At 55.0% G+C, this 14301-nt stretch overlaps 1 protein-coding gene across 4 annotated transcripts in view; it reads right to left on the minus strand.

The window, feature by feature from the left end:
* The window catches only part of ACOX3 (acyl-CoA oxidase 3, pristanoyl), a 50467-nt gene that overhangs the window by 33262 nt on the left and 2904 nt on the right, over window positions 1-14301 (minus strand). For all 4 annotated transcript variants that reach the window (XR_008687046.2, XM_055434327.2, XM_088836570.1 and 1 more), the window contains exons 2-6: window positions 12480-12639; window positions 11967-12200; window positions 10876-10950; window positions 10305-10394; window positions 7596-7739 (exon numbers count right to left, since the gene is read on the minus strand). Coding sequence is in view for 3 of the 4 variants with exons in the window: in XM_088836571.1 (XP_088692697.1) it covers window positions 7596-7739; window positions 10305-10394; window positions 10876-10950; window positions 11967-12200; window positions 12480-12639 (703 nt within the window). In the remaining variant the exon portion in view is untranslated. The remainder of the gene's footprint in view (window positions 1-7595; window positions 7740-10304; window positions 10395-10875; window positions 10951-11966; window positions 12201-12479; window positions 12640-14301) is intronic.

Below are 14301 nucleotides of genomic sequence, written 5' to 3' on the forward strand. Positions count from 1 at the left end.
TCAGATAAAAACTCTTAAAAAATCCTGGGAATTCCCTGGGGATCCAATGTTGGGACTCTGTGCTTTCGCTGGACAGGGCATGGGTTATATCCCTGGTTGGGGAACTAAGGACCCACAAACAGTGCAGAGAGCTATAAAAAAGAAAAAAAATTAAAAATATAACAATTATTTTTAAAACCCTTATAAAGTAGACAATAGTTTTAAAAAGATAGAGACTGAATTTTAAAAATCAGTTACTGATTTTCAAGGAATCAAACAGAAAACTGCTGCTAATGGCAGTTTTCAGTTCATCTAGAAATAAAACAAAGTCCTTACAAACTTCTGTTAACCTCTGTTACCAAGGAAAAGATACTCACTACAGTCAAAAGCAGAATTAGGTAACTGTATCCTCCTCTCATTGGAAGGACTGATGCTAAAGCTGAAACTGCAATTCTTTGGCCACCTCATGCGACGAGCTTACTCACTGGAAAAGACTCTGATGCTGGGAAAGGCTGGGGGCGGGAGGAGAAGGGGACGGCAGAGAATGAGATGGCTGGATGGCATCACCGACTCTGTGGACATGAGTTTGAGTGAACTCCGGGAGTTGGTGATGGACAGGGAGGCCTGGCGTGCTGTGATTCATGGGGTCGCGGAGAGTCGGACTCGACTGAGCGACTGAACTGAACTGAATCCTCCTCTCAAACATATTTAATTGTATCAATGTACATATATTTAACTTCTATGCAGAGTACATCATGAGAAACGCTGGGCTGGATGAAGCACAAGCTGGAAGCAAGACGGCCGGGAGAAATATCAGTAACCTCAGATATGCAGATGACACCACCCTTATGGCAGAAAGTGAAGAGGAACTAAAGAGCCTCTTGATGAAAGTGAAAGAGGAGAGTGAAAAAGTTGGCTTAAAGCTCAACACTCAGAAAACTAAGATCATGGCAAATAGATGGGGAAACAGTGGAAACAATGGCTGACTTTATTTTTCTGGGTTCCAAAATCACTGCAGATGCTGATTGCAACCATGAAATTAAAAGATGCTTATTCTTTGGAAGCAAAGTTATGACCAACCTAGACAGCATATTTAAAAGCAGAGACATTACTTTGCCAACAAAGGTCTGTCTAGTCAAGGCTATGGTTTTTCCAGTGGTCATGTATGGATGTGAGAGTTGGACTATAAAGAAAGCTGAGTGCTGAAGAATTGATGCTTTTGAACTATGGTGTTGGAGAAGACTCCTGAGAGTCCCTTGGACTGCAAGGAGATCCAACCAGTCCATCCTAAAGGAGATCAATCCTGGGTGTTCATTGGTTGGACTGATGCTGAAGCTGAAACTCCAATACTTTGGCCACCTGATGAGAAGAGCTGCCTCATTTGAAAGGAACCTGATGCTGGGAAAGATTGAGGGCAGGAGGAAAAGGGGACAACAGAGGGTGAGATGGTTGGATGGCATCACCAACTCAATGGACACGGGTTTGGGTGGGCTCCAGGAGTTGGTGATGGACAGGGAGGCCTGGTGTGCTACAGTTCATGGGCTCGCAAAGAGTCGGACACGACTGAGCGACTGAACTGAACTGATGTACATACAACATTCCCCACAATAACTGGAGACTGTCAATCTCATAAGATACAACATACCTGCAATAAGGTATGCCCTCAGGTACACGCTGCTCCATGGAAAGTAAACAGGCTACAAGGAGACACTGCACAGCACAGGGCATAGAGCCAATAACTTTGTGAAAGTCGCTCAGTCATGTCTGACTCTTTGCGACCCCGTGGACTAGACATAAGTCCATGGAATTCTCCAGGCCAGAGTACTGGAGTGGGTATCCTTTCCCTTCTCTAGGGGATCTTCACAACCCAGGGTTTGAACCCAGATCTCCCACATTGCAGGTGGACTCTTTACCAGCTGAGCCACCAGGGAAGTCCAAGAATACTGGAGTGGGTAGCCTATCCCTTCTCCAGCGGATCTTCCCAACCCAGGAATCGAACCCAGGTCTCCTGCATTGCAGGTGGATTCTTTACCAACTGAGCTATCAAGGAAGCCCATGACATTGAATAACTTTAAATGGAGTATAATCTATAAATTTTGAATCACTGTGTCATACACCTGAAACTAATAGAGCTAAACAAAAAAACACTGTAAATCAATTATACCTCAACTTAAACTGTCTTTTTTAATTAAACAGAAGTGTGGTGGTGGTGGTGCTGGTGGGAGGCAGCTGGTGTGCAGGGCTCCCACAACCACCCCTGGGGGGGAACAGGGGGTGCCACCTTATTCCCACAGGCCACGGCCACCAGGGGAGAAGACTTTGTGCACGAGACTCCTGGAGCCATCGCTGCTGCCAGCATGGTAGCCTGCCATTATGGCCACCGAGGCTCCGATCCTGCCGAAGAGGCACCACAGGACAATGAGGGCAAGACGGGAGCTGGAGCCCCAGGGCCCCAAGCCAGCCGCCCCTCCTGCCCTGGGCCCAAAGAGCCACAGCAGCCGGCCCACCCCGCTGCCACCTTCAGCCCTGCAGACGTCCAGGTGGGGACCTGGGCCCCCGCCCTGATGCTGTCTCGGCTGCTGTCCAAACAGCTTTTGGTCAAGCCCAAGAAGCACAGTCCTCCTCTGGCAGTTTCTCTGCGAGCTCCTTCCAGCTGGGTCCAGGGGGGCATCTCTTTCACAAACCCCCCGCAGCCCCACCCTGCTTTGTCCGTATCCCTGCCACCACCCTTCCAAAAAGCTGTGCTATGTTGGGAATCCACTGATGGGAGTTTGGCTGTATCCCCCAAACACAACAGTTAGACAGACGGGCAGGCAGGCAGACAGACAGCCCGGGAGCCTCCTGGTCAGGAGTCAGGGGTCAAGACAGGCTCCTGAGAGGGGCTGCCCTGGGATGACTACAGAGGAAGGGCCACATCCACAGCTCACAGAGCAAACCGTTCAACCCCACAGTCAGGCACAGGGGAATTCTCTTGGACTACTAACCAAGCGCCCAACTTGTTGCTTTATGACTTGTTCTGGCACTAAATGACTGCTAGCTGGCTCGTGACAATGGATCAGAACCTCTCTCCCTCTTTAAGAAAGGCTTTGGGGAAAACTGAATTCTCCTCCAAAGGTGTCTACTTCTTTAGCAAAGAGTCAAAGTCGAAGACCTGGGATGACCTTGAGGAAGACACAGGGTGGCCTCTAGGACGAAAGCTTGCGGCGCGCCCAGGGGCCGGGAAGGGGCCTGGTGGCTGGCCCCCACCCGCTGCCCAGCCAGGGGCTGGGTTAGCCTTGGCTCGGCCTCATTGCTTGGCCCCCCTCCACCTGGTCGCTGAGTAAACCTCCCTCCAGTCATCACAGTTATCATCTTACTGCTAAGGGCGAGGATTTGAGGGCTGGTCAGATGACAACTCTATGTTACCTCTGCCTGCCCTGGTCCCCCTGCCAAGGGTCAGGATATATTCCAAGTATTACAAGCACAAACTGCTTTCTGGAAAGAACTCACCTCTGACTCCTTAGCCTGCAGAACAAGCTATTGACAGGGGAAAGCATTTTGGAATTCAGAGGACCTGCCTTCCAAGCCCTATGTCCTGACTGTGTGGCCTGGGGAGAGTGACTTGGACCCCTCCCCATTCTGTTTCCTAACAGGAGCTGGGACTAACGTCTGCCTCTGGGTGACCCAATAAGGCAGGGACTTAGTGAAACAGCTCACGTGGGGCCTGGCACCCAGCAGAGGCTTTACAAGCGGGAAGCAGCACCATCATGACAAATTTCCTCCACCGCAAGACATACACTTGCTCCCATTTTAATGAATCAGAATACGTCTTAAAACTGAGAGGTCCGTTAATGAGGCTGCTTTTTATCCCTCTCTCTCAAAAAGCTGTTTTCTAACCAACTGTGTATTTTACAGTTGATGACACTTTGGACATAAGGTAATAAACTGTCTCCTGCTACAGAAAAAAAAAAAGAAAAAATAGTATTAGTACCTAGAGAGTGTAAGTCACTACAGTGTATGAAACTAATTCTGTTACATTTTCAAAAAAGTATGCTCTTCCACCTATCACCTAATGGCATTCAGCACGTGTGTGTGTGGGTGTGTGTGTGTGTTCAGTCGCTCAGTCGTGTCCAACTCTGCGACCGCATGGGCTGTAGCCCGCCAGGCTCCTCCGTGCATGGGATTCTCCGGGCAAGAACACTGGAGTGGGTGACCACTCCCTCCTCCAGGGGATCTTCCCCACCCAGGGATCGAACCGTCTCTTACATCTCCTGTACTGGCAGGCGGATTCTTTACCATTAGCGCCGTTTTGGTGACGACCTGTTCCAACCTCTCTTTCCCAGTAGACGGTGACCTCCACGAGCACAGGATTCACGCTGCCCTCAGGGCCGCACAGAGACACACTAGGCACACAGAAAGCATGGGCCGTGTGGAAGGGCGGCAACGCCCACTGACGGTTTAAAGAGCAACGCGTACGGGAATGCAGAGCACCACGCGCGGCTCCACAGTCCAAGAGACACGCACGCCGGCAGATGCTGCCTTCAGGTCCAGCTTCCAGGTACAATGTGTGCTCCAGAAGCAGGGGATGGTGGCCTCAGGTATCAGCAAATACACATGGGCTGCCGGTGATCCCTGTAAACTGAAAACTAGGAACACGAAGGAGTTCCCTGGTGGCGCAGTGGTTACGACTCTGCACGCTCACTGCCAAGGGACGGGGACCAAGATCCCACGATCCACGTAGTATGGCCGAAATAAACTAAAAACAAGAGAGTGAGCATCGGAGGAAACGGACCAACTGGATGTGATGGAATTCAAACCCTAGAGCACATAAGACGATACTGAGACGGTGAGGACGGTTACAGCGAGAGGGACGACTGCATGCCGTCCCGAGAGGTGAGACGGTGAGGACGGTTACAGAGAGAGGGACGCCTGCATGCCGTCCCCTGAGAGGTGAGACGGTGAGGACGGTTACAGAGAGAGGGACGACTGCATGCCGTCCCCTGAGAGGTGAGACGGTGAGGACGGTTGCAGCGAGAGGGATGCCTGCACGCCGTCCCGAGAGGTGAGACGGTGAGGACGGTTACAGCGAGAGGGACGCCTGCACGCCGTCCCCTGAGAGGTGAGACGGTGAGGACGGTTACAGCGAGAGGGACGCCTGCACGCCGTCCCCTGAGAGGTGAGACGGTGAGGACGGTTACAGCGAGAGGGACGCCTGCACGCCGTCCCGAGAGGTGAGACGGTGAGGACGGTTACAGCGAGAGGGACGCCTGCACGCCGTCCCGAGAGGTGAGACGGTGAGGACGGTTACAGAGAGAGGGACGCCTGCACGCCGTCCCCTGAGAGGTGAGACGGTGAGGACGGTTGCAGCGAGAGGGACGACTGCATGCCGTCCCGAGAGGTGAGACGGTGAGGACGGTTACAGAGAGAGGGACGCCTGCACGCCGTCCCCTGAGAGGTGAGACGGTGAGGACGGTTGCAGCGAGAGGGACGACTGCACGCCGTCCCGAGAGGTGAGACGGTGAGGACGGTTACAGAGAGAGGGACGCCTGCACGCCGTCCCCTGAGAGGTGAGACGGTGAGGACGGTTGCAGCGAGAGGGACGCCTGCACGCCGTCCCCTGAGAGGGCGGGATGTGCACAAAGAGCCCTCAGGACTCAACTGCAACAAAAACACCCGACTCAGAAATGAACCGAGAGCCAGGATGCACACATGGACCCTGGTCAGACCACGCGGAAAAGCGCTGCTCTGACGTTCCACCCACAGAAGAGCCCAGGGAGCTGCACAGGAAGCCTCGCACAACTGACCAGGACTCGATCAATAACTGATGGCCTCCCTAATCGTCGTCCTGCTTCCAACACAGAATCAACCCAAGAAGGCCTCACCTGAACCGTCACCCAGGATGCCCCTTCTTCTGACAGCCATGCCCAGCTCCCACCGGGCCCCCAGCCCCCACCAGGCACCCTGAGCCACCTTCTTCTCCACTAGGAAGCTCGCGCAGTCCTCCGCCTGCCTCTGAGTCTCTCCCGAGCACAAGTTCGGCCAGCTCTGAGCAAACAGCCTTTGCTTTCACCGTCCCTGCTTCGTTCCAGAGGACAAAGGATTTGAACAGACATTTCTACCAAGAAGATACAGAAATGGCCAATTGGAACGTGAAAATATGGTACACACCGTTGGCTATTAAGGAAATGCAAATCTAAAGCACAACCAGATACTCTGCACAACCTCCAGGTTGGTTACAGAAAAAAAATAAATAAGAATAACCTGTGTTGCTGATGATGTGGGAGAACTAGACCCCTCAGCCCTCCTGGTGGGCTGTGTAAAATGCTGGCAACCAGTATGGGATTCGATAAAAAGTTAAACATGGGGCGACCATAAGACCCTGAAATTCTTCTCCTGGGTACAAACTCCCCCAGAAAAACTGAGGACCCATGTACAGACAGACAACGCTCATGAATGCTGACGGTCACACCACGCCCGACAGCCAAGAGGTGAAGAGCACCCAACATCCAGCAAAGAAGCAACGGACAAAGAACTGTGACCAGCCACACAATGGACCATTCGGCCTCAGAAAGGAAGGGGGTTCTGGGACAGGCCGCAACGTGGATGAACTTCAAAGCAGGCGAAGGGAACAACGTTGGACAGGAAGGGTCACGCAGTGCGTGACTCCTTTCATACACAACGTCCAGAAGAGGCAGAAAGCAGCCAGGCGACAGCCAGGCCTGGGCAGGGGGCGGCAGGGAGGGCGTGCTGGACAGGTGAGGGGCTTCTTCTAAAGAGGAAACGCTCTGAAACCAGAACAGCAGGACACGGTGAATGCGCTCAGTGCCACTGAACGGTCCGTCTTCACGCGGCTAGTCCTGCGTGCTTAGTCGCATTCTACTCTTGGCGACCCCACGGACTGAATAGCCTGCCAGGCTCCTCTATTCTTGGAATTTTCCAGCCAAGAACAATGGAGTTGCCATTTCTTCCCGACCCAGGGATCCAGCCTGCGTCTCCTGCATCGGCAGGCTGATCCCTTACCGCTGCACCACCTGGGAAGCCTTTGTATGTGACCCAAATTCTTCTCTCGCAAGAGCCTCCCCACCGTCAGAGTAGTCTCAGAGAATAAAAATGTCAGAATGGGTTTGGGGATGGCGGGAGCCGGGTTTTGTTCGGTATCCAGTCGGCCCAGGCACAAAGGTCCTGGGTGAACTTGGGAGCTCCAGGTCTGTGGACAATGCAGCCATCCTGGGCAGTCAGGGACGGGCCAGCCGGCTGTCCCAGGCACTCCCAGTGGCCAGAGCTCTGTTTGTGACCTTGGAAGGGGCTACATGAAAACCCCCATGTCAGCCTTCACCTCGGAACTCCTGGAGCCCCTCAGACCAGCTGCCAAAGCCTGGGCGTTGGCATCCAGCAGGATGGAGACTCTCCCCGAGATGAGCTTGGGCTCGGGGTTTCTCGGCGGCAGCGCCTCACATATGGGGTTGATCATTCTTCCTGGGGGTGGGGGGCGGGTATCCTGTGCGCTCCGGGGGGTTGACCTGTATGTACCATGCATCTGCACCCCTAAATGCCAGAAGCACCCCTGCCCACAGGGGTGATGAAAACATCTCTGGACATGGCCAGACCCCCCGCCCCTGGATGAAACCTGCCCCTACCTGCACAAGAAAGGGGTGCAGCCCGTGGCTCTGGCCCCCTGGCGTGTGCAGCTGAGCGAACACCACCGCGTGGGTAGCAGTCTTGCCCATGTTTCCAACCCAGAACTTGGCAGCTTCGAAATCGGGGGAGTGGATGACGAATTCCTGCATGAGGGGATAAAAAACGGACGTGAGAGACTGGCGCACACTGGAGTCTGCATCTCTTTGACATATTCAGTCTTCTCTGTTCGAAACCTCGGAGGTATGAGTAAGAACTGATGGAAGGTTATTTCCTGCGTGGCACGGGGAGCCCCATTAAAAAAAAAAGCACATCCTGGGTCTTATGACTTAAAGAAGAACCTTCCTATGGATGACGATGACCAACACGGCAAACAGTAATACACACTCTGCGAGCTGCCAACACCCCAGTAGAGTTCACCCGTTCAGCGAGCCTTCCCCAAGCACAGATTGGCACCCCATTCAACGAGCCTTCCCCAAGCACAGATCGGGGTGGGGGGGCCCCCTCCTCGGCTTCACGCTTGCCTAATCCCTCACCCACTGCCAATTCGCCAAGTTCGGCTCCTTGTCCCCCTACAAGCTCCCCGGGAGCCCACGGAAGACGAGCACAGGAATAAAGAAGGAGCAGACAGGAGGGAACAGGTCCCCTGAGGACACAGCCCAGGGCTTGGGGAGGCAGCAGGGAGCAGAGGGAAGCAGGGCTGGGGGCTGCTCCCAGGCATGTCCCACCTGTTTGTGGGCATAACCCAGCCAGCTGGCTCCCTCGAGCACACACCACTGCTCTCTCCACACTGACACGCTGCATCCCCTCCTTGTCACTCGACAGAAGTGACATCAGGTGGTGACACTCCCAGATGGGACCGGCCATCCCTGCCCCACAGCCCCTGGCACAGCCAGTTTCTCTGCACTGCTGACGGGACTGCATCTCCCCTCCAGCATAAGAGTCCCACCGGCATGTCAGATGCCAGGAGCTGTCTCTCCTCGCAGCAGAGCTGAGTCCACAGTAGGGTGCTCAACAAACACCCTGCGGGAGGCCCGGGGCTCCTAACCTCAGCTGATCTTCATTTAAGGACTCACGCCGCCAAGAGGAAGAGAGTCAGAAACGACAGCCTCGAAGGTAACTGAGTTTCGCCCAGGCCCCGAGGCCACGGAGGGAGGCCCCAAGGCCATGGGGGTACCACCCTTCCTCTGCAGAGTCAGGAAGGGCCTCCCCAGCCCCCAGCGCAGCACTGAGAGCCCAGGGACACCAGGGAGGCAAGCGAAAAGAAGGGCTGAGAGCCAGAAAGACCCGGGTGCACATAAAGATACCTCGTGGCTTAAACAACAGTCCCTTGGATTGCAAGGAGATCAAGGCGGTCAACCCTAGAGGAAATCAACCCTGAATACTCATTGGAAGGACTGATGCTGAAGCTGAAGCTCCAATACTTTGGCCACCTGATGGGAAGAGCTGACACGCTGGAAAAGACCCTGATGCTGGGAAAGACTGAAGACGGGAGGAGAAGGGGACGACAGAGGAGGAGATGGTTGGACGGCATCACTGACTCGATGGACATGAGTTTGAGCAAACTCTGGGAGACAGTGAAGGACAGGGGAGCCTGGCGTGCTGCAGTCCATGGGGTCGCAAAGAGTCGGACACAACTTAGCGACTGAACAAGCCTACCCAAGAGGCCACACGGCTTGCTCTCAGCCCTGGGGGTGTAGCAGACCCTCGTCTCTGCTCCCAGGCACCACCAGCAGCCTGCAGGGCACCCACTGCGCCCCGTGCCGTGCACCGCCCCTGTTCTTCCAGGGGCTTCTCAGGTTCATCCTCTTGAGCCCCCCGCCCACAGTGCCCCCAGCACACACAGCCCACCTGTCCCAGGAATAAACTCACAGTGAGCAGACACACGAGGCAGAGTTGCACCCTGCTGCACGCAACTCAGCAAAACCACATGGACCAGTTGGGGGAAGGGCCGCAGGTTCCCAGGACACAGGACCCGTGAGGAAGCAACAGGGGGATGTGGCTGTCTGGGAGGCGTGGGGGCCAAGGAGCCTGACACCAGTGATAGGAGAGGGGCCGCAGGACGGCAGCGGCAGAGGCCACGGGTCCCCCGCACGCGCTGCCCTCTCCCCGCCCCCCGCCGCCCTCCACACACAGACCAGCCAACACACCACGCCCCTGTCTGCTCACAGGTGGGCCTCCTCTAGAGCTCGTGCTCCCTCCCCGAGGGCTGCCAGCCCCACAGCACTAAGCACCGAGCCCGCACAGAGCAGCCTTCAACGCACAGTGCAGGGAGCGGGGCCAACCACACAGGTGCCACGGAGAGTCCACGGGTGCAGAAGCGGCCCCAGGACCAGAGGGGCTGGGCCCAGACAGGCCGCTAGAGAGGGACGAGGGTCAAGGCAAACCTTCCTTCCTGTTTGTCCTATAAAGCGTGAGCAGATGGAACCGCTCACTAATCGCACACCAGATAAACCTGGTAAACAGATTTTATAAAAGGACAGCCTGTGCCCTCGCCACTTCCACATGCTACCCAAATCCAAACCGCAGCGGGCTTCCGGGTGCGGCCAGGTTTCCCCACTCACAACCTTTATCTCCCAAGCGCTACTGTTCACAGCGTGATGGGGCTCGGCGTGCACTTAGGCAAGAGCCAGGTTTCTCGGTCTAACGGTGTGACAGCACCATGCTTCACGTGCTCGCAGCCTGGAGACAGAAGGGCAGGCATCACCTACCTGGGTGCTGGGGTCGTAGTGAGCGGTCGTCCGTATGGCCTTGGTGTTACTCCCATGACTCAGTTCCGTCAGAGCAAAACATCCAAAAATCTAGCATGGAGACACAAACTGAGGTCAGGTGAAAAGGTCCTCTCTGCACCTTCCTGGAGGGACCCTGCCACCACGCTTCCTTTACGGCCTAGACCACCGAGCAAAGACCCAAGTCTCCATTTCCTGCCTGACGCCCATGGGCTCATTGAGCCAGCCTGCCGTGTGAGACGCCAGCTGCAGCTCCCGCCCAGGAAGGCAGCCAGCGGCCTCGCTAAGTCAGCACAGTGGCTAAGAGCAGCTCCCAGGCGGCAGAAGAAAAGGAAGGCGTTTCCTAGATAAGAAAAAGCTCAGTTCCTATCATGCTGGGAAAACTAGGCACACCCTAGTTTGGTAAAGAACAGCATGAACTATTTGGTGAGCACCCAGAACAGCTTGAAAGGAGAGGAGCAGCTCCCCCAGCTTGGAGACCCTCTGCGGCAGTGTGCCCTCTCCAAGGAGAACAGGTAACAGGACACGAGGTCACCCATGAATGCCAACTAACCTCCATACTGAAGATCTTTGGAAGGTATTTGAAGTGTCGTTCGGAACCAGAGCTGTAAATCGTGAATCCAAAAGTCTGAAAATACAACATCACCATGTAAACAGATGGAAGTTAAGGCGTGCTGCTGCCCTGGGACTTTACCCCCACTCCCCTCCCCGACACACACACATACACACACACACACCCGGCACCACACCAGCTCCCAGCAAGGGCTCCAGCTTCCAAGACAAAGCAGCACTGGGGTCCACGGCCCAGGGCAGACCCTGGGACTCAGCTGCCGGGCCTTGAGCTCACGGAGTGATGAGACCTGGGTCCTTGCTGCAGGAGGTGGGAGTTGGGTGGGGGACAAGAGTATGGGATGGGCAAGGCGAGCCCACCTTTCCTTCAGACAGCACGGGGCGACACCACCTTCCCAAGTTCATCTCCACCCGCATATCAAAGAGGCGGACACCCAGGCCTCACCTTTGACCTATTTTCCCTCCTTCCCTTCCTTCCATTTATAAAAGTCCCAGAGCTGCTATTTCTATGGAGTTTTAACTGCACCGCATTATTCAAGGACTGACGTGCACAAGTCTGCATAAACAGCTGAGAAAAACTGGGCTTCTCACTACACGTCACAAGGTCGATGTACATATTTTCATCTCTGCTTTGCTTTTTTCATAAATTTTCTTTTTTCTCTCCCTCTTTTTATTTCTTTATTTCGGTGCAGCATGCAAACTCTCAGCTGCAGCTTGTGGGAATCTAGTTCCTGACCAGCCATCAAACTCAGGGCCCCAGGCACTGAGAACACGGGGTCTTAGTCACTGATCCACCAGGGAAGTCCCTCGTCTCTGTTTCCGTTTCCTTTATCATTTTCTAGAAATCTCTTAAAATGAACATTTCCCAAATGGATTAAGTGTCACAAAGCTCTAGAAGTGGGCAAACGCTGCCAACCAGGAAACCACAAAGGCAACTGCCGAGCGTATCTCAGGTTCAGTGGACAGAGCACAGTTCAGCCCCGGGGGGGACACAGCGTGAGAGCGGCCCCCACTCCACTCCTCCCCTCTCCACTCCTCCCCTCTCCACTCCTCCCCTCTCCCGGGGCAACTCACCAGCACATGCAGGAAGAACTTGGAGGCCAGGGACCAATCATACATGCCCAGGCATTCGATCAGTGCCAGGACCCTCAGTGGGCTGCGCAGCATGTCCTCCACAGGGAGGAAGTCATACTCGAAGACCCTTTTGCAGCGCAGGAAGTTCAGCTCCCGGTACTTTTCCACCGAGAGCCGGCTGCCGCGGGGATGGGCAAAGAGAGGGTCGTTCTCCAGAGCTGAGAAGATGGCTTTCTGGAAATGCAGCAGGCGGGGAAGAGCGGATTTGGACGCAAAGGACGGAACTGTTTCACCACACTCTGACTTAAATGGTTTCCTCAAGTCCCAGAAACTCAGGGACAGAGATGAGCGGCCTTCTCAGGGGAGAGCAGAGGGCAGCAGGCTTAGGAAGCCCAGCCTGTCTGTGTCCATCCCTGGGCTCCCAAGAGCTCCCCAAGGACCCCCACCATCTTTCTGCAGATGAACTGGGGGCCCAGAAGACCTCCCCCACCGAGGTCCCCAGCCCAGCCTCACCCTGAAGCGCAGCATGTCCTCGCCCTCCCAGAACAGCGCCAGCTCCTTCCAGGGGAATGAAGCGCGGGCACGGGCCAGGTGCAGGGGCCCCCGGGGCGGGTCCGGCAGCACGGGCTCATCACTCCTCTTCCTGAGCGGCTCCATCACTCCTGGCCGCCACCTGCACAGACACACAACCCAAGTCAGTGCGTGTCCTTCTCACACCGTCACCAACAAGGGCAGACGTGCCGCAGGACGTGAAAGACAGACAGGCAAGCTCTGATCGCGAAGGGAGGGCAGCGGGGATGACCCCACACAGCTGCTGTCCACTCTCCCAGGAGAGGGGGTGAGGCGATTGCTCTGGGTTCCACTCCTGCACCGAGGTGACCAGGAGTCGGACGGGGGCAAAGGGCAGCCCTGTGGCCGGTGCTGTGAAGCGCTCAGCGTGGCCAGAGGACACCTCACCTGTCCAGGGCCACCAGACCCGCAGCCCAGGAAGCCTTGCCCCAGAATCCAGCCAGTGCTGGACCGGCCTGCTCCAGCCACACCCCTGGAGTCCCCTTGAGCCCACCTGGACGGGGGACGTCTGCAAAGTCTGTCACTCTACTTGACACAGAAGCATCTGGATTCCCACTAACAGAGCAGCCTAGCTCTCTTGACCAAAGGATCATTCTGGAATTTACTGAGCAGACTAGCTCCTTTCCCAGTGTCTGGGTCAATGAAGGCAGGGATGGGAGGGGCTCATGAACAAAGACCTAGAAAGACAGGCGGAGAGCACAGTCCTGGGTGTGGACCCCCAGGGCAACTCTTTAAGGTCCATGAGAACATTTAAACCCTGTAGTTAAACATTAGGACAGTCCGGGAGGTCGGACTCTGAGTGTGACGTCAGCGCTGTTGACACACGATGGAAAAGTGGCCACTCTTACTGGGAGACCCTTGGGTCTTCTGGGTGAGAGGGGAAAGATCCGCAGGGCACATCTGAAGACCTGCTTGTGTGTCAGAGGGCTTCCCTGGTGGCTCAGACAATAAAGAACCCACTTGCAATGCAGGAGACCTGGGTTCGACCCCTGGGCTGGAAAGATCCCCTGGAGAAGGGAATGGATTCGATCCCTGGGTTGGGAAGATCCCCTGGAGGAGGGAATGGCTGCCCACTCCAGTATTCTGGCCTGGAGGGCTCCATGGAGAGAGAAGCCGGGCGGGCGACAGTCCATGGGGTCGCAAGAGTCTGACAGAACTGGCGACTGTTTCACTTTGTGTCAAAGTGACTGTGCCTCGACAGACAGCAGCTTATTTCACCCCTTAAACTGTGGGCCGAGTACTACTGTCCCTCCCAAAAGATGCAAGAATCCCAATTCAGAGAAGCTCGCTGTCAGCAAGCTCCCACCACTGAGAAGTGGCGGAGGGGGAGTCTGAACTCTGCAGAACACGAGCCATGGGCAAGCTCTTTAGCAACCACTTTAAGATGCTGAGAGGACTTCCCTGGTGGTCCAGCGGCTGAGACTCCGCGCTCCTGATGTAAGGGAAACGGGTTCAGTGCCCGTCAGGGAGCTAGATCCCAGATGCCACAACCAAGACATGCACAACTAAAAATAAATCTTTTTTTAAAAAAGATGCTGAGAAAGAAGCGCAGACTAAACCCAGAGCAAGCAGAAAGGAAGTAGACAGAAGATTAGAGCAAAGAGTATGGGCTAGAAAAGGGAAAATCGACAAAAACAAAAGCTGGTTCATTGAAAAGACTGACAAAACTGACAAACTTTAGCTTGATTGACCCAGTAAAAATAAAAGAGGGAAACACAAATTACTAACTTGAGGGACCAAAGAGGGACTATTACGACCAACCTTG

The sequence above is a fragment of the Moschus berezovskii genome, chromosome 5 (assembly GCF_049115385.1).
Source record: "Moschus berezovskii isolate FMDL1 chromosome 5, NW_MosBer_1.0, whole genome shotgun sequence".
In the NCBI taxonomy this organism is placed as follows: Eukaryota; Metazoa; Chordata; class Mammalia; order Artiodactyla; family Moschidae; genus Moschus; species Moschus berezovskii.